The sequence below is a fragment of the Sminthopsis crassicaudata genome, chromosome 2, assembly GCF_048593235.1.
Source record: "Sminthopsis crassicaudata isolate SCR6 chromosome 2, ASM4859323v1, whole genome shotgun sequence".
Lineage (NCBI taxonomy): Eukaryota > Metazoa > Chordata > Mammalia > Dasyuromorphia > Dasyuridae > Sminthopsis > Sminthopsis crassicaudata.
Window position 1 is genome coordinate 496,173,786 of NC_133618.1, and position 26,516 is coordinate 496,200,301.

Genomic DNA, 26,516 nt, shown 5'->3' on the forward strand with positions numbered 1-26,516 from the left:
CCTTTGATATGAGAAACTAGGAGGGATTAAAGGAAGAAGAGGACAGAAACTAAGTCCCAGGGAATGCAAAGAGAAAAGGTCTCTGAAGATTTGGTCTTTTCCTAGTCTTTTGGGAAGGGGGAATTAAGGAACAAATAATAGTCTGTCCTCCACAATGCCACAGGTAGTTGTACCTTCAAGGTGAAGGTTAAGACAGGGATTGTCAGGTCCATTTTGTAGGTATGGTGACAGAGGTCTAAGGATAAATTATAGCTGGAGCCAGAACTCTGATCTAATTCCCCAGGTAGGCTTCTTTCCACTCTAGCTTCAGAAAGATTCTCTCTTTTCTTTGATATCTTTCTATTTCCTATAATATTTTGTTCCACCTTCCTCCCTCACCCAGGGGACGGCTCTCTTAACGAGGAATAAAAGAAAGAGAAAAAATCCATCAAAACAAATCAACACATCAATCACAAGTCCTACAGTAGATGCAGTGTTTTACACTCATACTTCTCTATAGACTCAAAAAATTATCTTCTCCTTCCTTGGCAGGAGTCAATGTAGGATGCTTAGGGAAAACTGTGCAAGTCTGTGTAAAAATGTTAGGTGAGTTCAGTTATTTTTCAGTCGTGTCTTTGTGACTCTGTTTCTCTTTTTTTTTTTTTTTGGCAAAGATACTGTAGTGACTCTCCATTTCCATCTTCAGCTCATTTTACAGATAAGGAAACTGAGAATTTGTCCAGGGTCACACACCTATTGAGTATCTGAAGCCAGATTTGAATTCAGGAAGATGTTTCTGATGTTCCTGATTCCCTGATTCCAAAAAAATTATGCACTGTCTTTCTAATTACTGGATCTTCTAATCAAGGTGTTTACATCAGCCCCTCAAGTATCTCAAAGTTAGAAACTATTTTTGAAGTTAAACCTAATTATCTCTTACTAAACTATGTTCCTATCCATCCATGTAAACTCACTCATAAGGCAAAGCAGGGGAGGCAGCATGGAGGGCTAAGACCAGAGCTGAACTTGGAATCTGACAGATCTTGCAATTTTGGTCTACCATTATCCATTTACCGTGTTTCCCCGATAATAAGACACTGTCTTATTATTTTTTTGGGACTAAAAAACACCAGAGGGCTTATTTTCAGGGGAGGGCTTATTTTATCCTCCATCATGCCCCTTTTATCCTCCATCATGCCCATTTTAGCCTCCATCATGCCCCTTTTATCCTCCATCATGCCCATTTTAGCCTCCATCATGCCCCTTTTAGCCTCCATCATGCCCCCTGAGTGCTTATTTTATTCTCCATCGCTTACTGAACTTACCGAGTTTTTAGATGGTCCTGTCTCAGCTCTACTCCGCGGCGCTGCTCTCAGTAGCGCCAGCAAGCAAATCACCAGGGAAGAAGAGGATGACGCGCTCACTGCTGCAGCTCTGATTGGATGCAGCTCGGAGCGCGACGTGCGTTTCACCCGGGAGGGGAGGGCGGCGCTGCTTACTGAAGGTACTGCTACGCAGCATATAGCGCAGGGGATCACCATGATGACCGTTTTCATAGTAAGTTCGATAGGGCTTATTTTCGGGGGAGGGCTTATTTTAGCGGAATATTAAAGAGTATGTGGGTGTCTTATTTTCAGGATAGGTCTTATTATCGGGGAAACACGGTATGTAATTCTGAGCAAACCAATTATCCTCTTGCCCTGAGCCTTAGTTTTCTCATCTATAAAATGGGACATATTTCTACCTTGTCATGATGAAAGAATATAAAACACATGCAAGTGTTTTGGAGGGAGCAAGGAAAAACAAGGGAGTGAGCAGGAAGAAGGGAATCCCCACCTACTATTACATTATTACATTAATGCAGGGAACTCCATGTGAGAAAATTACCTCTTTCAACACAGGTCAGAAAAGCAGTTATTTTCTTAAGAGTATTCTGGGAGCATTATGAAGGTAGATGACTTGTCCAGGGACACACAGCAGACACACATCAGGGACTGGATGTGGACCTGGGGCTCCCAGGTTGAAAGCTGGCTTTAGGCAGTTTCTTATGACTCTTATCACTATTATTGTGAATATTCCCAGGGGAATTGAGGCAATGTAGGTAGCAACATAATCAAAGGAACTACCTGTAAACCCCCCCCCCCAATTGTGTCCCTTTGTCTTTAAATATTGCTGACTTGATCTCCTTGCTATCCAATGGACTCTCAAGTCTTCTTGAGCACCACAATTTGAAACCATCAATTTTCCTTATAGTCTACATCTCAGTCATACTTTGCTATTGGAAAAACCGTAGTTTTGACTATAGAGAACATTGTCAGCAGGATGATATATCTGCTTTTTAGTGTGCTTGTCCCTGGTCTACCACAGGGTCCTGTCCCATGAGGATTGTGACAGTCAAAGCTCTTACTGACAGATGCTGTGACTTCTCCCCCCAACTGTGCAACGTTTCAAGTTGTATGCCTTTCTGATAATCATGAAGCAGCCTGAGCCGCCTGGAAAGTCCTGGCTACTTTACTCCTATGTTCAGAAGTCCCCTCCCCAGCCCATGCTGGGTGACTGCTATTTGTTGGACCTAATAATAAAGCTGTTTTAATGTTCCTCCTACTTCGGTGTGGGGAGATGACCCTGCAGCAGAAACCATTTCTTGCAGTCTTCTGCAGGCCTACACATGCAAAACAAGTTTTCTTACAATAAGTAAGATTACAAGTAGACTAGGTTGGGGTGACTGGAGTTGTTCCTTAATATCCCAGGATTGTGAAAGTAAAATATGTGTGAAAAAGGATAATATATCTGTGAGAAGAGAAATGTGCTTATTCATGTTTGTGCGATTTACCTATAATGGGACATTAGCCCCTTAGGGACAGGAGCATTTTATTTTTGTCTTAATATCCCCAGTGCCTGGCCCAAAGCCTGGCCCAGAGTAAGGCTTAATATACGATTGCTAAACAAAAAGAGAGAGAAAACCCAGATGAAGAAGTAGGTCAATCACAGGCATGCAGTTTCATTGCCTCGGCTTTAAATATTTATTGAAAGTCCTGGAGGGAGAAAACAAAATAGGGTCTTAACACAAAAACATTTGGAAAGAACACAGACTGGAAAAATGGCCGAAACCCGGAAGGACAAACAAAAAGACCATGAACAGGACTAGAGGAGGAAGTCCAGGGGCTGGGGGGGAGGGGGAGTTAGCCCCTGGTTACCTGGCTACAGTAACTGATGAAATGCACCTGCTTCAGGAAAGTTGTGCCTTGGGGTGGGGGGGTGCGGAGAAACGGGAGGCGGGAGGGGAGGAGAGAGAGGGCTGGTACGGAGGCAAAGATGAGGAGGGCAAGGGTGGGGAGGGTCAGAAGTAGGGTGGGTGAGGTATTAAAAATCATATTTAAACCCCAGAGAGACAATGCCCTCTCCCAAAGAATATACACAAATAAAGACTTTCACATATAATCTTCCCTTTCTACAAAAGAATCCCATATTCAAAATAACCTTGAAACACAAAAATGCCAACCACCCAAGCAGTGAAGCTTTTTCCAATATAGTACAGCTTGGCTTACAATAATAATATTACCCTTATAGAGACTTCCATGGTTACCGTAATTATCCTCTTTTTGTTCATTCCAAATTTACACATAGAGACTATCAACGTAAGATTTCTACAAAACTTAACAATGACAATTTAAAAAAAACAACAACACGACAACACAATAAAACACATACAACTCTTGAAAGGACAAGCTCCCAGAGTGATGTTGGACTTCTAGGGTTCGAAGGGGTGCCGAAGGTGGGTGGAGGAAGGCACCCTAAGAGTAGTCTCTCAGGCAGATCGGAAAGACAGCCCGTAAGATTTCAACTCAGTCTCCGAAGCCCAGTCCCTAACCGGCAGGGCTCTGACCAACATACATTCAGTGTCCAGGGATGGAGCTGGACTGAGCAGGCACATCCCAGCCTCCCAAAGGAGAAGATGGGTCCGCTCTTACCTCCCTTCCAGCCCCTGGTGCTACACAACTGAGGTCCCTTCCTCAGTCCCTTCCATCCCTGCCACCCTAAGAGGAGAGCATGTCCCTTTAAAATACTTCCACATACTTAAGTTAAAAAGGTAGATCTCTACTGCTGGTAGGTTTGGAGTTTTTTGTTGTTGTTTTATTTTTGGGTTGTTTAAAATATTTTTTGGCTTCTTTTCTTTTGAAGGCTAGCTGAAGAAAAAGGGAGAAAAAGTATTCCCCAACTTCTGCTATTTTGTATGGGAAGAGAAGCAGATGTGGGAGATTTCCACATTGGATAGTTTCTTCAGCGTCTGCCACCAAAGGAATAGCACCTTCAGAACCTTAAATAGGATGTGTCTTAGTTTTCCTTTTTTTTAAATCACATACAATACAACATGATTTTTGAGCACCAGCGAGTTCACAGTGGGAGGTAGCAAACTTGTTCACCCTGGCCCCTAGGATCTTTCCGCTTGATCATTGTAGTGCCTTTCTTTCCTTCCCTACCTTCCCCGCCTTTCCTTTTTGCTCTCATTCTTCTCCCCACTCTTCCTTCCCATTGTGGGACATTAGATGGCTACCCATAGGAAAGGAGCAGTAATTTCCTATTTTCTTTGTTTAAATAAAAATATATATATATATTTATACTTTTTTCCTGTTTCATCCATCTTTTCTAATATTGCACATCAAAAGCTTCCTGGCAGGGAGTGAAGGGAAAGATTTACCCAACCCCAACCCTTCTCAAAAGCTACTGGAGAGTCTGAATTATTCAGTCCCTCTCTCCCTGCCTGGCAGAGAATTGGGGAGGGAAGGGTCGTGGCGACATGGAGACTTGGTAACATAGAAATAGGAGATTGTGGGTTGGGTTATGGCTGCCACCACTACGGGATGTTTCTTTGGTTGATGGATGGAGATGGGATGGCTTGAGGTGAGCCTTACCCCTTTATCCTCATCCTACTGGCTAGGGCTGACCCCAGGACAGCCTATCCCAGGGCTGTCCCTTCCCCTGATGCCCCACACATGCCTCCACCCTGCAGGTGACAAGCATGGCCCATCCTAGGGTCCATGGGCCTTCCCCGGGGGGGGAGGGGACTGTGTGTCAGTGGGCACTCGGCCCACTTTGGAGATGGAGAGGGTGTGGGTACTGCCTCCTCTCCCTTCTCCTGGCCCAGCTGCCTCTGCAGAAGAGGGATGGACATTCCCTCCTCCATGTTCATCTTCCCCATGTCCTGGATCCACAGAGGCCTGAAGTGACATGGAGCAGCATGGAGGTCCTGGTTCAGAGGAAGCACACAGGTCCAACTTCTAGGCGGTATTGCCTCCCAGGGGTGGCTGGAGGGAGGTTGAAGACGCTGACGATGGGCAGCTGGTGAGGGTCTTGGGTCCGGAAAGTGAACAGGGTCTGGTGCCAGCGGCCATCCTGAACCTGCAGAACGGGAAGAAAAGGGCTAACCAGGGCTCAAATAATGAAAAGCTAGTAGTGGGATTTCAAGGAGGACAATAACCTAGGCTCCTTCCCAAATTTCTGAGGAAAGGTCTAGAGGGAAGCAAGAATTCTGGGAATAAGTAGAGGTCCAAAAGAGAGAAATGCACACTCCTTCAGTCCGCTTCACAAACAGTTATCAAGAACCCACTGGATTCACAGTTATTTCCACCAGCCCAACCCTCCCCTTAGAAGGGATATTCCAATGGGGAATAAAATGAACAAATCCCGAAATTTCTCACTCCCTCCTGAAAAGACTATGTACAAGGCTCATGGGCAGCCAGGTTGCTCGGTGGATAGGACATCAAATCTGGAATCAGGAAGGTTCATCTTCCTGAGTTCAAATCTGGGCTCAGATACTTCCTCGCTGTGTTACCCCAAACAAGTCACTTCACGCTGTTTGCCTCAGTAGCTGGAGAAGGACATGGCAAACTACTCCAATGTCTTTGCCAAGAAAACTCCAAATGGGGTCACAAAGAGTTGGACACGGCTGAAAATGGCTGATCATCAATATTCCTTACCTTGCAATCATCTGAGGACACCTCTGGCTCAAACTGGCCCCCTGCTTCAAAGATCTGCCCATTCCAGGCTCGGAAGCGCACGGCTTGTTTGGGGGACACCTGGCCTGTCCCCTCCTGCCATACAGACATGTTGAGGCAGTGGATAGTGATGTGCTGGATCACCTCTGAGCTCAGCAGGTGAAGAAAATTCATCTGGACCCGGCCAATGGCAAAGTCCACCTGGAAGCCCGAGAATAAGGAGCACCATGTATGAAAAGGGCCCAACTTCTCATTCATTTTGCTTTCCGATAAGCCCCTCTTCTTATATAAACTCACTGGTGACCCTGGACAAATCATTGAACCTCTCAATGTTTCTTCACCTGTAAAATGAATCTCCCCTTCACTTCCTCCATCTGTTGCTCCCCAAGGCACCTCACATAACCTGATCTCAGGAGGGGGCCCCACTGATAGCCCATTTATAAAATGGATCCCTTTTTTCATGCACCCTCCAAAAAGGATTTACACCATTCCCCAAGTCCCTGCCAAGGACTTAGCCACATAACTTGTCTGCCTGCCCCTTCCTACTCCTAAAAAATCAAAGCTTCTATGAAAAATTTTATGACCTTCCACCTAAAACGGCATGTACCACTTGATATACCCACAGTGCTGTGGGGCTGGGAGCATTATAGGAGGATAGCCTGACCCAGAAAACCTAGCATCCCCACCAGAATGGGCTCCTTTCCCTGTGCTTCTGGACCAGTGAAGTGTGAGGGCCTACATCCAGGGGCTTCCAAGATCTGGTGAGTGCACATCACAAAGGGAGAACAGGAAAGGGAGTTGGCAGCAAATCAGAAAGGAACTATGAATTGAAGTGAATTACTCTCCCCAGGGGAAACTTTAATAATAATAGTAATTATTATTATTGTTAATATTATTATTAGTAGTAATATGGCTAGCAATTTTACAGCACTTTGAAGCTTGCAAAGGTTATTACATATGTTTTCTCTTTTGATCTTCACAACAACACTATGAGGTAGGTGCTATACTTATCCCCATTTTAAAGATGAGGAAACCAAGGTTGAAAGAGGTAAGTGATGTCCAAGGTAATGATACAGCTAGTAAATTTTTGTGTCAGTATTCAAACTTGGCTCTTCCTGAATCCAAGATGAACATTTTATCCACATTACTATCTAGCAGCCTTCAATAGTAGTGAAGGATTGCAAGTCCTGAGTGGAGTAGAAGTGAGGCTGTAAGAACAGTTCCTTTTGTGGGGAGGGGGATCCTCAGGGGTGGAGCTCATGCTTTTTTTTTTAAATGGGCCATTAGCAGGGGCCTCTACTATAGGTTTCCAGGGGAGGAGACAGGGCAGTGGAGAAGGTTCAAAGGCCAAAGCTAGACTGACTCTTAATTTTAGGTGTCAATGAGGAGAAATCCAGTTTCCTATGCCTGACCAAGCCTCTGTGTCTGTCCAGGAGACCATGGTTCCTGGGACTCATGGTGACTGAGGCTCATCACCCTGCAGGGCTAGTGAATCCAGTCCCTACCTTCTTCCTCTCAGACAGCTTGAGTTGTATGTAAGGACTATACCCAAGCTTAATAATCCTGATAAGTTCCTGAGAAAAATCAGTTTTTCCAATTTCCAGCATCTTTTTGCAGGAAGCCTGAAAAATTTAAGAGCTACAGATCTCCTTCCTGAAAGACCTAATCTAAGGGACAAAGAGCACAATTGATTTGTTGTAGCCTTTCAGGTTCAAAGAATGGGAACTGTCCCTCAGGAATTTTTGCCTTCAGTTAATCGGTTAAAAGTGTGCTCTTTGTTATGGGAAGAAGAAAGGAAGAAGTCAATAAGGGCCAAAGGGCAAATGATTTACTCAATTTATGATAGCAAGTTACTAATAGGGCCAAGGCTAGAATGAGGATTCTCATAATCATGGTATGGTGAACAGAACACTGGATAAGGAATGAGTTCAAATCCCAACTCTGCAGCTTATGACCTCTGTGATTTTAAGCAAATTATTTATCTCTCCTGACTCAGTTTCCTTCTGCAAAATGAGAAGCTTGGACTAGACACCCACTATAGTTTCTTCCAGTTCTAAAATCGATGGTCCTATGGTTCCTGGCTTCCAGGTTTGTAGAAGGTCAAGCTGACTCACTATGGTCCAGAAGCATGGGGAAGGAAGCCCATTCTGGTGGGGACAGGTTCTCAGTGCTAGGTTTTCTGAGTCAGGCTATTTTGAGAAGAAAAGAACCATCATATCCACTCTATTCATACCTTTGAAGCAGTGATGGGTCTGAGACATGTCTGTCCACCTTTAGTAAAATTGCAGGTGACTTCAATGGTGTCTGAAGCACAGCCAAGATTTGGGTCGATCCAATATATACCTATGGGATATGATGGCATCAAGGGTAAGAGTAGGAAAGGGTAAGATAATCAGGGGATTTGGGGAGCCTCAGTAGCTAGAGGTTCTCCTTTCCTTATTCAAAGGAAGGAAAGCTCCCAATATTGGCGCTGCTGGTATATGGGGATAGGAGAGTGTCTCAAGTGTCTGGCTTAGGTCAAAGAATGGGGTCGGCTATTGCAGAGGCATGAGGCTATAATTTTGTTTTTTCTACAGGCTCAGCTCTGCAAATGACAAAAATAGATCTTAGGCAGAGAATAACTCCGATCTCCCAGGAGCCAGATGAAGGCAGATAGTTTGTTGGGTGATATCAAAGCATGGGTTTCCATTGATCCTTGGGGATCCTTGATCCAAGCTTGGAGTAAAAGGTCAGAATGGAATAAACTCAAGGGAGTCACTGGTGCTTCTGAATGCTTACTGGTCAGGGGTATGGAGGAAGAAAAAAAAAGGGAAAAATAAAAAGGAGAAAAGAAAAGTAGGAAGAAAAGCAAGGAGAAGAGAGAATGAAGAAAGGGCAGAACTGAGAGAACTAGAGGAAAGAAGTCAAAGGAAAGAGGAAGGCAAGGGCAGTGGAGGCAATTACAGGAAGGAGAAGAAAAGGATGAGGAAGAGAAATAAGGAAGAGAGAAAAGCAGAGACAGAAGAAGGAAAAGGAGACACAGGGGGAGAAAGGAAGAGATAGAAAGACTGAGAGAGAAAGAGAAAGAGAGGGACAAGATACAGAGACAAGAAAGATAAACAGACACACACACAGACAGAGAAAGAGAGAGAGAGAGAGACAGAGACAGAGAGAAAGGAAGAAGAAGGAGGAGAACAGGGTGAGATGTTCATCAATGGTCCTCTTCTTGCCAAGTCTCAAGTTTATGGGGCAGTCTCCCTCCTGATCTCACTGGCTGCAGGGATGGGGCTGGGGAAAAGAGCAAAAGCTGCATGCTGTACATAGGCTCCTACCCCTTACCATCGGCCATCTTCTGCTCACAGTTCATGAGGTCCCGACAGATACGGGCTGGGGTCTCCTTGGTTCCTAGAGGCTTCTTGATACTCTGGATGAGGCTGCTGAGGTAGTGTAAGGTCTTAAAGATCTCCCCACCCTGGTCCAACACTAGGAGGTCTGAATGGGAGTAGCCCTGTAGGGAAGGAAGCAAGAAAAGATGATTGGAGCCTCAGAAGCACAGAGTTTTAAGAATATTGAAGTGTGGATGGACAGCTTGGCAATACATTTGCAACCCAGAGTCTTAAAGAACAGAAATTAGGGGATTTGCTCCTTGGCACACAAACTCCATTTCAGAGGGAGTACTCCTAATTCCAAGATTATTGTTCTATTCACTATATTGTGCCAACTTTGAGCATTAAACAGTTCCAATAACAAAAACAATCAAAAAAAAAAAAAAAAAAGAAAAAAGAAAAAGAAAATTTTATATGGACTTCCTCCCCAAGATCTAAGACCAGGCCAGTGTACTTCTATCTGAGTCCCTCCAGCAATAAGGAACTCCATGTTTCCAGAGGCAATTCATTCTACTGTTGGACAGTCTGAATGGTTAGGGAATTTTTTATCTTGAGCTAAGATCTTTCTCTCTGTAGCTTCCAATCATTTGCCCATTGCTATTAGCTCTGTCTTTCGGGGCTAAGCATAATCCTTCCACTGTCCAGTCCTTTCAATATTTGAAGGCAGAGATTATATTCTACTTAATGTCTTCTCTCCTGTGGGTTAAACATTTCCCAGTTTATTCTAACGACCTTTCTAAGTCACAGGGGCCAGTGCCCTTCCTATTTTAGTTCTCTTGGAAGCACCATAGTTTATCAAAATCCCTAAGGCATGGTGCCCTAAACTCCACAAAGTCCTGGGGCAATGATAAAAATGAGGGGATGTCAATAAATGACAGGAAGGAAAACTTATTTTGTTTTTATTTTCTCCACCAAGGAGAATGATCTTTGAAACTAGAAAAGAAAGAATGGGTTTGGTCAATACCAAGCTGAAACCCAAGTGAAGACATGTTAAGAGAGCTTCCCCTCTTCCCTTGAGAAGTTCACATCACCAGGCCCAGATTAATTACATCCCAAGACACTGAAAGAATTGAGAAATGTGATTATTGAACTGCTGTTCTCGATCTTTGAAAAAAAAACTGTAGAAGAGAGGGTACTTTATAGAGCCAGACAAAATAATAACAAAATTCATTTGGAGCAACAAAAGGTCTAGAAACTCAAGGGAAATAATGAAAGAAAGTAATGAAGAAGAAATAACAGTATCAGACCTCAACTTATCCCATACAGTCATAATCATCAAAAGTATTTGGTCCTGATTAAAAAAAAATAGAAAAGTAGATCAGTAGCACAGACTAGAAAGAAAGAATCAGAAACTACTGAACTCAATAACCCTATGTTCAATAAACCTAAGAGTGTAAATTACTTAGTGAAGATCTATTTGACAAGAACTGCTTGGAAAACTAGAAAGTAGAAATTGGGTTTCATCCAGTGTCTTACATCATATACCACAATAAGCTCAAAATAGATACATGACCTGAATATTAAAGGTCATGGCATAAAAATAATATTAACAGAGAATAAGACTGGCTATGGCTGGGAGAGAGTTCTTCATCAAACAGGGGACAGAGGCAATCACAAAAAAAAAAAAATCAATAGTTTTGATTGCATGAAATGGAAAAGTTTTTGCATGAACTAAATCAATGCAGCTAGGATGAGAAAGATAGCTGTCAATTCGGAAAACAAATCTTTCTATTTAGTATTTCTGGCAAGGCTCTGATAACCAAGATAGATTAGGGATTAACACATATAAGTCAAACCAAAAGCCACTTCTCAATAGCAAATGATCAAAAGATATAAATGATGTCATTGGCAATACTTGCTCTGCCCGGCCATGGACCCTTAGGAGCTGACTAAGCTATGTGACATGAATGATTTAAAGTATAGGTGTTGCATTTAGTCATGGAGACCTGGAATGAGGACAGACTAAATTAATCAAAGCCTGCTTTTTAATGAGGCATTGAGGTAGTGGATCAGATAAAATCCTAGAGTCAGGAAAACCTGAATTCAAATCTGGCCTCAGACACTTACTAGCTGGCAAGTTTGCCTTAGCTTCTCCATCTGTAAATGGGGATAATTCTAGTCCTTACCTCCCAATTTGGTTGTGAGAATCAAATGCCATAACAACGGTTCTTAACTTAGTGCCTGGCCCATGGTAGATGCTGCATACATATTAGCTATTGTTATTATTATTATTAGTGTCCCAAACAGTTTGGTGCAGTTTTAAAATTTAGCTGCTAAAGACTTTGGAGACAGCCTTTATAAACCAGTATTTTGAAGGAGATAAAGCTATTCATCTGTTATAGACTTATTATGAAGAAAATTTTTTAAAAATTAAGAACTTTGACCAATATAATATTCAAAATGATCAATGATGACGTCTGCTACCTACCTCCTGACAGAGAGACATGTAGGAGATACACATTCTTTGGACATGGTCAATATAGAAGTTTATTTTGCTTGACTGCACATTTGTTACAAAGATTTTGTTCTTTCACCAGGGATAGAAGAAACCCATGTTCCTAGGGTTACTTTACACTGGTAGTTCAAGGTAATACTATAGAATACATTTGAATTTTAGCAAAATATGTGAGAGGGTCTTTTTTGATGTCCTTGTAGATAAGGTGGAACTAGGTGTGTTAAATGATAGTATATTTAAGAAGATTTGGAACTAACTGAATGACAAGATCCAAAGAATTAGTGGATTGATGGCAATTTGGAGGGATATCTCTAGTGGAGTGCCCCAGGGGTCTACCTTTAATAATAGACTGTTTAACGTTTTTATCAAAGACTTGGATTAAAGCATAAATAGAATCCTTATCAAATTTCACAATGTCTTAAAGCTGAAAAGAATAGCTAATATGTTGGCTGATAGATTTAACATCCCTCAAAATCTCAACAGGGTTGCATTGTTTGCTTTAATAATAGGAAATTTAATGAGTAAAATGAGTTAAAAAATAAAATAAATTGCACAAGTACAAGATTAGAGAATTATGGTGAGACACCGGTTCACTTGAAAAAGATCTGGGGGTTTCAGTGGATTACAAGCACTATATGACTCAACAGTGACAAGTATGTTAAAATACCTCAATGGACGTATCTCCTTAATATGAATGCTTCCTCAATAATACAGATCATATTCTATCTGCCCTGTTCTCCTTGTTCTTGCTCTCTCAGAAATTATCCAAAGCACGGGAGGCCTTATACTTGGTCAGTAAACATTCCAATTATCCCGAGCATCATTCGGGCTCTTCTGTTCTCCCTTGTTATTACTAGGGAGCTGTCCTGCCTCTTTCTGCTGTGACATTTCTTAGAGAGGATGCTCTTGTCCTTTCCTCACACATAAATTATGAACAGGCAATTATGTGGCCACCGCTTGTAGTCATCATTCTAGCCACAAACTTGGATGCTCCATGACATATAAACAGTGGTACAAGAGGCTACCACAGTCATGGCCACACTGATAGAACTGATGCCCAGCATGAGGAAAGTGATCGTGCTCTGCCGCGGTTAACACAAGGTGTGATTCTGGGAACCACATTTAAGAGTCACATTGACAAACTGAAGATTATGCAGAAGATGGTGAGAAGGCTGGAGTTTGTACAGGAAATGGCTCAGTTGAGAGAAGTGGGGATGTTCGGCTGGGAGAAGGGATGATGTAAAGGATACCTGAGAGTTTTCTTCAGCCTGCCGAAAGGAGGTTTGGAGCAGAAAGCTTAACCTTACCCACTTGGCCCCAGAAAACTGAACTAGAAGGAATGGCTAGGAATTACAGAAAGGCAGATTTCAGCTCCTTGAAAGGAAAAACTTCCTGTAGGTCTTCAAGCAAAGACTGAACATCTCTTTATCAGAAATATTGCAAATATTGCTAGTCAGTTTGGGGGTGGATGAGTTGAGGTCCAGGAGGCAGCTAAGTGGCAGATCCTGGAGTTAGGAAGAATCATCTTGCCGAGTTCAAATCTGAACTCGGACACCTACTAGTTATGTGACTCTGGGCAAGTCTCAGTGTCCTCATCTGTAAAATGATTAGAGAAAGAAATGGCAAACCACTGCAGTGTCTTTGCCAAGAAATCCCCAAATGAGGTCATAAAGAGTTGGACATGACTAAAAATGATTGAACAACATTGCCCCATGTTCTCTCCCTCTTTAGCATATTCACTACAACCTTTATGGAGAGAAGCCAGGATTATTTCTCCTGGAGAAGGCATGGTAAAAGGAGCATAAATCAGAGGGGATTGAGAGCTCCAGAAAGCCTAGGAATTTTGAAATCCATTTATGGAAAATAGGCAGCCTCAGGGGGCCGTGCACCCAGCAGGACTTATGCCAATCCTACCTCTGTCCTAAGTGCACTGTTGGAGTTCATCCACGTCTGAAAAGCTGCTCCGAGGTCATCTTGCTGCTGTGAAAGAGTGAGAGATGCACTTAGTTCCCAAGCTCATCTGTGTCCAGAGGCTGGAAGAGTCCCAGCCCAGCTTCCCTTGCCATCTCTCTTTTTTTTAATCATACAACATGAGGATGAAGGTCCCTAACCTCAAATCTCTCCTTCTAAGTCGGCTCATATGACATTTTTGGTCTCTGGGAAATAAGTTTGGCTAAATGTTCGGAATGGTGGGGCAAAGGGGTCTTTAGTGAGTTCTAAAAGAGCTTTTTTCCCCTTGGGATCAAGACAAGCTAATAATTGGAATTAAGTAAAATTATTTAAGGCACTTTGAGAACTTTAAAGAATTTTATGTGATTTGTGAGAATTAAATCTGAGTTGTTATTATTATTATTATTATTCTTGTAAAATTCTCATCATTTTATTTAATACAGACCACATAGAAACAAGTCTGGGACAAGTTACTACTCTAGTATGCCTTTATATTTAATGTTCTGTGGGCTATCACACAAGTGGATAAACTGACTGCTTTCTATAACAATAATCATAAATGTCCTCAATGAAATAATAACCATAGTGATATTTAGCTTGTGCTTTAAAGTTTGCAAAGCACTTTATATATGTCATATTGACCCTTTTAACAATTCTAACATTTTATAGTCGAGGAAATTGAGGCAGACTGAAGCTAAATAACTTGTTCAAGGTCACAGAGCTAGCTAATAAGTCTCTGAGACTGGATTGGAACTCAGTCTCTCTGAATGTGCATGCAGTACTTGAACATACTGTGGAATAAAAGTATTAGGACGTAAACTTATCTTCAAAAAGCTCATTGAAATCATCTTTTAAATAAATTCAGGGGTGATGACAGAGTTCATAGGAACTCTATTCCATTACTATGTGATTTTGATTTCTTTGTTAACTTACCTCTTTATTCTCATCTTTTTCAATAGCATTCAGAGAGAAACTGTTAGAGATATCGTCAATCTTTTTATTATTGTTGCTTCATTAGCTAGGTAATATAGTAGATGAGAATTTTGAGATTAGAATCAGGAAGACAAGTTCAAATCCAGCCTCCGATGCTTACTAGCTGTACGACCCTGGAAGAATCACTGTCCTAATAGCTGTCTCAATTTCGCCAATTGTAAAATGGCAATAATAAAAGCACAGTGTGATTGTGAGAATCAAATAATTGTGCTTGGCACATAGCGTGTGCTTTTAATAAAAGTTTATCCCCTTTATTGTTCATTTAGAGATTCCTGTGGCTGCTGTGATACTATTCTCAAGTGGTTAAAATAGCATACCCTTGACAGGTGATAATATTGACCATTTCATTTCATTCATAAAACATGTTAAGACTTTCGAAGCACTTTACCTACATTATATCATTTGACCATCACAACTCTCCATTATAGGTATTATCATCCTCACTTTACAAAGGAAGAAACTGAGGCTTGGGAGAGGTGGCATTCAAACCCAGGTCATAACGAGTGCAGTCTCTTTCCATAATACTATTAGAGTGTAAGTGTAGGGAGGGTAAGTAGGGATATTTTGGCTGAAAACAGAGAAAGATGTACTCAGGGATGGCATGTCAGGAGTCATCCTCAGTCAATCTGTAGGAGCCTTTCAGTTCACTTTGTAAGGCTCCCCAGTTTCTTAACAAGGAAGACCTTTAACCGTAAGGCTCATGGGATCACAGGACTGGAGCCACAAGATATCTGTATCCATTTTACAGATGTAGAAACCAATTCCAGGACTGGGGAATTATCTTGCCCATGAGTCATTAGTTGGCAAACAGCAGAACTGGGAATCAACCTGAGGTCTTTTGACCCTAAATTCAATGCTCTTTCCACTATGCCAAATTCCCTCCAAGTAATATTAGAAAAAAAATTCCCAACTTACAAATGAGATGGGGATCCCAGGAGGGCCCTGAAAAAGAAAGAAAATGGGATGTTAACCATGATCTCCTGTGCTTGATTCATACTGGCTCCCCCTTTTTATAGTGGGGAAAGAGGGTAGAAACAGGAAGTATAGAGAGTAACCAGAAGGATTTGTGTGGATGTAATGATGAGGAAGAACAGAAGGAAGATGAGTTTAATTGAACTTAAGGAAAGCCCCTATTTTTCCTGTATCTGATCCCAGAACAACAGACTTATAGCTGTCCTGCTGTCCTCATCTTTCCCACTTCAGGGTCCGCTGAGAAGTGCTGGTATACCTACCGGTGGGCCAGGACGTCCTCGGGGGCCAGGAGGACCCTAGAGAGAGAACAGAGTGGATCAGCCATCTTTGTCATCAACAACAAAGCTTTGGTTCCTCCTAACTCTCTCCCCCATTTGCCCATTGCCCCCTCTGTGGGAAGACAGAAGAGCAGAGTGGAAAGCCAAGAGTTTCCTGTACCCCCGGTCTAATCCTGGGAGAGGATGGAATTCAGATAGAAGTAGACTGATAGAATAAAATAGGACAGAGTTCTGACTAAGATCCTGTATGTGAGCATGTCTACTGTAGGCCATCCGGGTCCTGGGCTATCTCTGGTCTAACCTGGCGTAGGGACAGAGTTATGACTAAGGTGTTAGTGGTGGAATAGGTGGAAGCAATTGGGAAGGGTTTCTATAAGGCATCCTGCTCCGAGCTTTCCCTGCTCTGATTAATCCTCTGGGGACAAGGTTGGATTTGGAGCCGTCCAGAGGGTAGAGGCTATGTGAAGAGTGATAGACAAGGATGGCTGGATGCCTTTAACAGCACATTCCACTATCCTTAATACACCTCCTGGTCCATCCCCATGTCCTCATTCCTCTGGTCCTCATCACACATCATCAAGCATCTCCTCCTCCCCTCGCACTCCCTCCCCTACTCCTCACTCCCCACTCACCCTTGGGCCTTGTAATCCCTGAAAAGAAATAAAACAGAAAGAGTTGGTTAAAGGAGCAGAGCTCAGGCACCCGAGCTGTTCCTCAATTTCCACACCCTAGAGACTCCCCACCACCAGCTCTTCCCCAGGCCACTTACCAAATCTCCTCGGCTTCCTTTGTTCCCTTTTGGACCCTATAGACAGACCATACAGCAAGGTTGGGACCTGGAAGTTTTAGTGTTTTGGGGCCTAACCTGTGATGCCTTGTTTCATACAGGGGGAAGCAAAGGCTTAAGGGGGGCATTCACACTGGTCACAAAGAAGGTCTGAGACCCATCAGTCCCACCTCCCCTCCTGTGCCCTAATGGTCTGACCCCTGGCTTCTTTGACATACCGGAATTCCAGACGGTCCTAGGATCCCCAAGGGGCCAATGACACCTGCTTTTCCCTGGAGGTGAAAAAAAGACAGAACTGTAGAATCAAAGATTCTGGCCTATGTTTCTGTTGACTATTTGGGAAGAAGTGGGGGTAAGAGAAGGCAAGGATAGATGGAGAGTGGGAGGGAGAGGGAGATGGGAGCACAAGGAGTGGTCCGTGAGTGAACATAAATGATGATAATAAAAGTAATTCATGTTTCTAGCATGCTACAAATACTGTCTTCACAAACCTATGAAGTCAGCATTACAAATATGATTCTAGACATTTTATAGCTGAATATTCATAGAGGCTAACTTGTCCAAGATCATATAACTAGTTGGTGGCAGGATTAGAATTTGAACCATGGGTATGCTGGAATTAGCTTTTATCAGTCTGAGAGATATTAAATGTTAAATTTTCAATGTGAGCATTTATACCTTGGAATTTGGCAAATGCAATAAAATCACAGATTGGTTTATTGATTGATTGACTGATCTATCTACTCATATATTTTTTTTAGACTTAAAAAAGGAATAGAGAAAATGTTAATAGTGCAAATTAAGCTTAAAAGTTATGTCATGCATATTTTTCTTTTTTCCCTAGAGAGTTGGTTGTAAACATTTACCAGCATACTCCTGAATTGAACCCATGTATCCTGACTTTAAAGACCAGTGTCTTTCCCTCTATGTCAAAGATGAATCCCAGGCATGGGGAAACAGAAGGAAATAAAGTCAGAAACAAGCATTTATTTATAAATAATGAAGAGCATCTTGAGGATAGAGTAGTAAGCAGTACTCAGAAAACTTGGATTTTGTCCTCTTAGAAGTTACAAGCAAAGCACAAAACAAGACAGGAGCTTGTATATAATGAAGTGCTAAGTTTAATGGGCAAATTGTAGAATCTAAAGAAAAGTGGGGCCCTTGGTGGGCCCTCAGAGAAGTTGTTAGGGGAGTTATAAGTAGAGCAGACTTCCAGTGCTATGGTGGGAGATCAGGGAAAGGCAGGGCCTCAGTGGGGAAAGCTTCATAGAGCCTGGGACTTAAGCTAGCTTATGAAGAATGACTTTAGATTAGTATAGGGGGGAGAGGGTAAAGGAAGGACATTTTATATGGAGGGAAAGACCTTGTGTCAAAACACTGGGTCAGAAAGGACGATAAAGGGGAAGAAGAATGTAAGGGAGGGAGCGAGGAGGAAATAGACCATGGCGGCAAACAACTAAGTATCAGGAACAATTGCCATCTGACTGTGTCTCATTAGTGAGAAATAAGCTTGGCAGGTATCAGATGATGGCTCAAGGGCAGAGGAGGCCCAGAGGCTAACACAGCAGTGTTGGGATGCCTGGTGGGCCCTTGAGGCAGGGGACGAAAGATTCCTCAGAAGAGAAACTTACCATTAAACCTGGTGGTCCCCGGGGTCCCTGGATTCCTTTAAAACCAATATCTCCTGGGGGGCCCTGCAGGGAACAAAGAGCAAAAACATTTGCTCTCTATGGGATGGGGACAACAATTTTGGATATGGAAGAGTGAGGGAGCACACAGGATTTATTCAGACAGCCAGTTTAATTTGGATAAACCCTTCCTCTTTCTGGAGTCAGCAGCTGGAAAAGGTAGAGGGGCTGTTCCAAAAATGATAATAATGACAATAATCATCATTGCTAATATTTATATAAGACTTACAAAGACACTATCTATCTGTCCACCCATCTATCCATCCATCCATCCGTCTAACATAATCTTATTTGATCTTCCCAATTAACCTGTGAGATGACTGGTATTCTCTTTACACGAAGGAGCCTCAGGCTCTGAGAGGTTAAGAGCTTTGTCTAGGCCTTAAAGCCTATAAGTGCCTAAGGTACAATTCATATGTAGTCTTTTTCCTCCCTATCTGCTCTACTTCTCTGCATTACAGAGTTCCATAGATAGGAGGGAACTGTATCAATGATTTGACCTGTCTCCCCTCTTAGCTGCACTCTTGAGATTTCCCAAGGACCTAGAGAGTAGAACAGGAGTAGAGATCCAGCATCACAGAACAGGCCTATGAACTCACAGGACCTAAAAACTGAAGGAGACCTTGGGGAGAATTTAGACCAGAGATTCTTAACCTTGTTTTTAAAATATTTTGATAAATGTGTTTTAGTATAATTGGTTTCCTCTATAATCTTACGTACTATTATTTTATGCAATTAAGGGTCTCAACAGATTGCCAAAAGCCCTGCAAAGTATCATACCTTGGGTCCAAAGAGGCCAGCAATCCCAGGAAAGCCCATTTCTCCAAAGTCACCCTGCCAAGAAAGCAATATTAAAAAATACAAAAATCAACCACCAGAAACCAAATTCAGTAACACACACACACTCTTCCTCTATCTCTGTCTGTCTCCATTCACAGAGAGTGTGAGTTTGGGACCAGTGCCCTGGTCCTAGAGTCACTTGGAGTCATAAACATTAAAAGCAACAATGTCCCATATTGACTCCAATTAACTCTTCATTACTAGCTATTTTCCCATTTCCCTAGCTGGATAAACTGAGGCAGCAATGAGCGGAGCCAAGAGACTAGCCTATGCCAGAACCAAGAAAAGGACTCAATAGTTCCTGGCCTCTCACCAGACCACCGGCCCTCTTTCTTGGATGACAGCCTCCTCACTTTCCATAGTTTGTGGTCCCTCTTTGAGGCGGGGGAGGAGGAAGGTTGTCAATAATCCCCAGCCCAGTAAGATTTTTCCATAGCCTGGGATCAGTGGCAGCCCCAGAACTACTTGCCAGCAGCCACAAACTGGGACTTGGAGCCTTGCCCCTCTTCCTAGAAGAATGCCTTGGCAGTTCCAAATACCAGATATCAGGGACTCTCTGATCAGCATGTTATTACCAAAGTCAGATTAATAAGTATATTTCTAGCATGAAACGTAGGTGTCAGTGGTCCAGAGAGAGAAGTCACAGGATATGAAGTAGGGACAAGACATAGCAGTTCTTCTCTTCATTAGCTAATAATATATTATGATTCAGGGGGTCTCAGAGAAACTGGACCTAAGCAACCTAGTTGAATCAATCCCATGTCTGCTTTTGTCATAGTTCCCTCTTTTTTTTTCCTTGAGGCAATCGGGGTTAATTGACTTGCTCAGGGTCACACAATGTTAAGTGGTTGAGACCAGATTTGAACTCAGGTCCTCTTGACTTCAGGGCTGGTGCTCTATGCACTGCACCACTTAGCTGTCCCAAGTTCCCTCTTTCTTAAACATCAATACAGCACTTTATATCTTTTTCAGGCCCTTTAAAATCCTCTCAAATTGCTCGTTTGATCCTGAGAGTAAAGATGTAAAGTTGAGCAGATATCATTATATCCCTTTTATAACTGGGGAGACTATAAAGTAAAGATGAGAAGACATTATATCCCTTTTATAGTTGGGGAGACTGTAAAGATGAGCATAAATATCATTATATCCCTTGTATAGTTGGGGAGACTAAGGGCCAGAATGGTGAAGTGGCTGTGACAGAGCTGGGATTAGAATTCAGGTCTCCTAGCTCCTGATCTAGCAATTTTTTCCCCTATGCTATGAATAGCAGTTTATAAAATCCTGACTCTTGTTCTTTCTTTCTCCCCCTAACTCTTGCCACTTTCCCATAAAGACAGGGCAGGATACCTTCCCTAAAGCAACCTTGATTAACTGGGTTAGACTGACTTCCCAAGCCCCAGGTCTGCACTCTCCCTTGGAATAAGGGATAAGGGGAAAAGGGACTTACATTAAATTAGTGGGGGGATGTGTGGGAGTCACTTCATACTCACTCACCGGCTGGCCTTTGGATCCTGGCTCTCCTTGGCTCCCAGGGAGCCCTGTTCCTCCCTCTGTCCCTCGCTTGCCGGTAGGGCCCAGTTGTCCAGGCAACCCACTTTCACCCTTAAAGAAAGACATATATATTAAAAGACATCCTTGTACAGGGAAATATAGATAGACCAAGGGTCCAAATATCTTCTCATCCTGCACAATGAACACTTTCTGGTAGACTTTGCCACCAAAAGTGACCTTATCCAGAGGGACAGGTATCAGTAACATCGGGTCCATGGGACACTTCAAAAGATCACAGGATTTTAAAAAAATGGTATTTTATTTTTTCCAATTATAAAGACAATTTTTTAACATTCCTTTTTTAAAGTAAGATTTCTGAGTTGCATTTTTTTTCCCTCCCTCCTTCCTCTCCATCTTCCCTAAGACAGTAAGCAATTTAATATAGGTTATATATGTGCAATCATGTAAAACATATTTCTCTATTAGACAAGATCATAGAATTTAAAATGGGAGGTTTTTAGAACACAGAATGTAAGAACTGAAAGAAACCTTAGAAACTAGAAGGAAAGAGTCAGATATGCTAGAAATCATGTGGTCCAATCTCCACGTTTTACAGATGAGGATACTGAGATCAAGAGAGACTATCATTAACCCAACCTGATCCATGCAGGGTTATTTCCTCTTTATGGAATATTGGCCCTACAAGATGGCAAAGATCCAAGTCTAGGGGAAAAGATGGGTCAGTAGGAGTTAGGGATAAGGCTGAGAGGGACAGAACATGTAGTCTATAGGATAAAGTCAAAATACCCCCGCCTGGCCCTTATGGTCTTCCACAGTCCAGCTCTAATCTGCATCTCTAGCCATATCTCCTAGCATTCACTTGTAGAGGCTATGACTCCAATAAGATTTATCTCTGTTAATGTTTTCCCTTATTTTCTATTCATCCATCTCTCCAATCTCCTTTTATATTTTTGTTCCCTCCATCTTGGCTCATGCAATCTCCTTACTGGCAATATTTGACCTTTTTTTTTTTTTTTTTCTACTTATCCTAATTTTTCCTACCCTCCAAGTCCCAGCTCAAGAACCACTGCTTCTGATCAGCCCAGCCCACAGCACTCTTCTCTGCTCTTAAGGTTTTATTTATTTTTGCCACACATCTGAAGCCTGGTGCAGACAATGTCTGATTGTTTTATTGTTATTTGTATTTTTGTATAAGTTGTGTCTTCCAAACTGAACATTAATTCCTGAAGGGCAGAGAGAGTGTCTTCATATGGTCCTTTCATACCCAGGACTGCATAGCACAGGGTGGGGACTCAATAAATGCTAATTTTTTTTTCTTTTTTAGTGGGAGGCAGTGCGGTGTGGCAAAAAGAATGCTGGATCAGATTCAAGACATTCAAGTTCTGATTCTGTTTTAAGGTAGGTGACCTCAGTTTTCACCTCTATTAAAAAAAAGGTAGAAGTAGGGGAAAGTAGATTTGAAAATATAGTTATCAAAACTATATAGGTTTTTTTTAATCTGAAAAAGAGATCAATGAAGTAGAATTGAAGATTCAGAATAAGAACTAAACATAGATTAGGAATGTAATGGAATATTATTGTTCTCTTAGAAATATTGAGCATGCTGATTTCAGAAAAGCCTGGAAAGACTTACATGAACTGATGCTGAGTAAAGGGAAGAACATTATACATAGCAACAAGATTATGCAATGATCAATTGTGATGGACTTGACTTTTTTCAGCAATGTTGTGATGCAAGGCAATTCCAATAGACTTGGGATAGAAAGTGCCATCCATATCCAGAAAGAGAACTGTAAAGACTGTGGATCAAAATACAGCATTTTCACCTTTGTTTGTTTTTCTTTCTTGTGGCTTTTTTCCCTTTTGGTCTGATTTTTCTTGCACAGCATGACAGATATGGAAATATGTTTAAAAGAATTGCACATATTTAACATATATCAGATTGTTGGCCGTTTTGGGGAGGGAGGAGGTAAAAGAGGGAGGGAGAAAAATTTAGGACACAGATCTTACAAAAATGAATTCTGAAAAATATCTTTGCAGATATTTGGAAAAATAAAATACTATTGAACATTTTAAAAATCTAATCTGTTAAAAAGAAAAAAGAACCAAAGATATAAGACCTATACAGCACTTGAGACTCAGGAAGAGCTGGGTTTAAGTTCTTTCTCTGACACATTAGCTGTGTGACTCTGGGCAGGGCACTTACTTTCCAGCATCTTGGGTGAATAGTATTTTAGGACTATAAACTGCATAGAAGGCACAGAACTGAATTGGTAGAGTTGGTAGAGGAACAGGAGCTCCCTACACTAATGAAATCATTGGTATAGTAAAATCAATCATTTAATCAATCAACATTTATTAAGCATTTACTATGTGCTTTACTATATGGCAGGCACTCTGCTATTTTTGGAGAGAAGGAAGGTAAAAAATATGATCCCTATAATTGGTGAGCCTCTCCCTATAATGGGAGAGACAGGAAGCAAACAAAACAAAACTTGATAAAGTGTACATGAGAAGTCAAGGAATGGGGAGGCAGTAAACAGTAAAAGATGAAGAACTGAGGAGGGTCTCTTGCAGCAGGTATGTATGTGTATATGTGTGTGTGTGAGAGACATGACATATAATGAAATATTGCACATAATATAAACACACCTAATGATATATCATATCATGTCACATATAACATATCATAAAAAATCACATATATTATATTACCACACACATATGTAATGAGATGATAGTAACCCAATGCCTGGTAAAGTATATTTAATAAATGCTACTTTCTTCTAGATACAATATAAAGATATGAAAAGATTATATAATATGATCAAAATGATTCCTTAGTAAAACTTATTGGGGAAACAGAATAACAATATGACAAAAAAAAAAAAACCAGTTTAGACTCTCACTTCACATCCTATCCCACAATAAATTCAAACTAGATTGTGAATTTAAATATATCAATTTTAATATTTCAACAAGACTAATGATTGTATCAATCTGCATTTCACCAATGTAGATTCAAAATTATCTGTGAATTAAAATGTCTTAGATGAAATGTGGTGGTTGAAACATCTCCTTGCCATAATCAACCTTTTGGAAGAAGCTCCCTAAGCTTTGCCAAGATGATACCTAGTCACAAACACACAATTGATCCCTCATCCAGCCAGAGTTCAAAGTCTTTCCAGCTCAGCAGGTTCTGCCAGAGATCATGCTCTGTTGGCAGAGCTTTGAAAAACTTAGGGTCATTCCCACAGCTCATCCTAAGAGAGCTTTAGTAGAGGATTTTTTAATTAAAAATTGGAAGAAAAAGAATACTATATTGATCTCCATTCTGAAGAAGAAGAAAAAAAGAGAAGAGAGAAATTCTTATTTATTAAACAAAGTACTATTAGTTACTATTGAAGACAAAATAGATGGATTTGATGCAACAAATAGTGACATTCAAAAAAAAATAAGAGGAAACAGATTGGAGAAAAATATTTACGGCAAATATTTATGATAAAAATCTGACATCCAGAGTCTTTAAGAAATAGATAAAAAATTTAGGTAAGTAATAATCTTTCCCTAATGGCTGTCTCATATCTATGCTTCCAAATCTGATAATTCCCCAAGCCGAGACTATACTCCTTCTTCATCTCCTCCTAGTATGATTCTTGCCTTCTTTCAAAGCTCAGAGCCATTAAATCGTTAGTTTCCTCCCTAGTTGTTAAGTATTCTCTTTCCCTCTCCAAATAACCTTATATTTAATAAAAATTATGCATTTTTATTTAAATAATTTTAAAATTATAATTTAAAAAGTTTAAAACATTAAAAAAACTTTATATTTAATTATATATGTGTATTCACAACATATATAAATATATACATTTATATGTGTATATATACATATATAGATATATAGTTATGTCCTTCCAATACAGTGTGAGCAAAGATCAGAGACTGGATTTGTTTTGTCTTCATCTCTACAAGGTCCAATACACTATTTTAGACATTATAGGCTCTAAATAAATGTTTGTTGAATTACTGGATTAGGGGCAGCTAGGTGGTACAGTGGATAGAGCACCAGCTCTGAATTCAGGAGGACCGGAGTTCAAATCTGTTCTCAGACACTTAACACTTCCTAGCTGTGTGACCCTGGGCAAGTCACTTAACCCCAGCCTCAGGGGGAAAAAATATTGGATTGATTATTCAAAAAATATTAACAGATAGTTCTTGAAGGAGGAAACTATTAGTAGTGATTTGAAAAACAGTTCAAAGTCCCTAATAAACAGAAAAATGCCCTTCATGGATTGGATGATCACTAAAAACCCTTCTAGTTCTTACCGCTCTAATGATCAATGAATCTCAGCTCCTGCGTTTACTCCCTGTGAGATCATGGGCATGTCGCTATTTCTCTCAGCCTTGGTTTCATATGTAAAATAAGTAGCTTAGACAAGATGATCTCTTTAGTTCTTTCTAATTCTAAATCAAGGAGTATGAAACATAGGAAGATAATTCCAATGGATGCTGCCTGCTTGTCTACATTTAGCCAGCAGAGGGAAGCAAAGTTCAACTCAACACAAAGTGAGTATTTGAAAAGTCGATGGATTGGCATTTTTCTTACTATCTCTAATTCTACATAAATCATGTAGATTTATGATCTAATAATAAATTATCTGTATGATCTTATATATGATAAATAAATATATTTATTTCATGAAATGATCTGATGATAAATATGTTTATTTTATAAACTAATCTATTATGATCTATAATCATAAATATAATTCCACATGATTTATACTTTGTTTTTAAAAACTAATCTGTGTTATTTTAGGAGGCCGGAGGCAACAACTCTGAAGAAAGATTAGAAATCCTCGTCCCTTACTAGTTGTGGGACCATAAATAAGTCAAGTATCTAATCTCTTTGGGCCTCAGTTCTTCATATTTAAAATAATAAGGTTGAATTGGATAGCCTCTAAAGTCCTTTCCAGATCTATAACTCTCTATGACTTATAATGCTGGTTCACCAAAGGAATAACTTTAAGAAAGTTTTTAGCTGTACTTCAGAGCTGCCCCACAACATTATTCCGCCTAACATAGGAGGTAGGGTGGAAACAGACTCACCTTGAGTCCTGGGGGTCCCTGAGCTCCAGGCAAACCAGCCACACCTGGATTTCCTCTCCTTCCTGCAGGGCCAATGGGTCCAATTTCTCCATCATCTCCCTGCTCCCCCTAAGGAGAATGAGATGGAATTAATTTGGTTTCTGAAGGCACTGGCTTCCAGAGAAACACAGAAGCAAAGGGGTCTGGAAATGCTATATGGACTTAAGCTGTAAGATGAAGGATGAATGACATACCTAAGAAGGTTCTACTAGTCTGGGAGACATTATTAGAACAAGTAGCTGATAGTGGTTGTGGAACTGAGTTAGAGTGGGGTGTGGGGTGTTACTGTGTTGGTATATGGGTATATGGGTAAAGTCTGTAGACTTTAACTGAATTTAAACACTATTCCTTATGAGAAGAATTGTTTTATTCTCTGTATTTATATCCCTGAACAGTGTCTGTAGGCAATTAATAGATGCATATTGAACAACTGAATAGAACTCAGTTTGATTCCATTCAACTCAAGCCACCATTCTCTTCTCTAAGGTTCCCCACCCCCCAGGTCTGAAATTCTCTGGTCTTTGGCTTTTTCAACTGTTGACAGTCTATGATT

At 41.0% G+C, this 26,516-nt stretch overlaps 1 protein-coding gene across 3 annotated transcripts in view; it reads right to left on the reverse strand.

The window, feature by feature from the left end:
- Positions 1-2,990: 2,990 nt before the first annotated feature.
- The window catches only part of COL27A1 (collagen type XXVII alpha 1 chain), a 234,859-nt gene continuing 211,333 nt past the window's right edge, over positions 2,991-26,516 (reverse strand). For all 3 annotated transcript variants that reach the window (XM_074293625.1, XM_074293624.1, XM_074293623.1), the window contains exons 48-61: positions 25,925-26,032; positions 20,798-20,905; positions 19,244-19,297; positions 18,407-18,469; positions 16,994-17,047; positions 16,758-16,793; positions 16,621-16,638; positions 15,971-16,006; positions 15,654-15,680; positions 13,710-13,775; positions 9,294-9,462; positions 8,209-8,318; positions 5,958-6,176; positions 2,991-5,379 (exon numbers count right to left, since the gene is read on the reverse strand). In XM_074293625.1, coding sequence (XP_074149726.1) covers positions 5,233-5,379; positions 5,958-6,176; positions 8,209-8,318; positions 9,294-9,462; positions 13,710-13,775; positions 15,654-15,680; positions 15,971-16,006; positions 16,621-16,638; positions 16,758-16,793; positions 16,994-17,047; positions 18,407-18,469; positions 19,244-19,297; positions 20,798-20,905; positions 25,925-26,032 — 1,215 coding nt within the window. In that variant the 3' untranslated portion in view covers positions 2,991-5,232. The remainder of the gene's footprint in view (positions 5,380-5,957; positions 6,177-8,208; positions 8,319-9,293; positions 9,463-13,709; positions 13,776-15,653; positions 15,681-15,970; positions 16,007-16,620; positions 16,639-16,757; positions 16,794-16,993; positions 17,048-18,406; positions 18,470-19,243; positions 19,298-20,797; positions 20,906-25,924; positions 26,033-26,516) is intronic.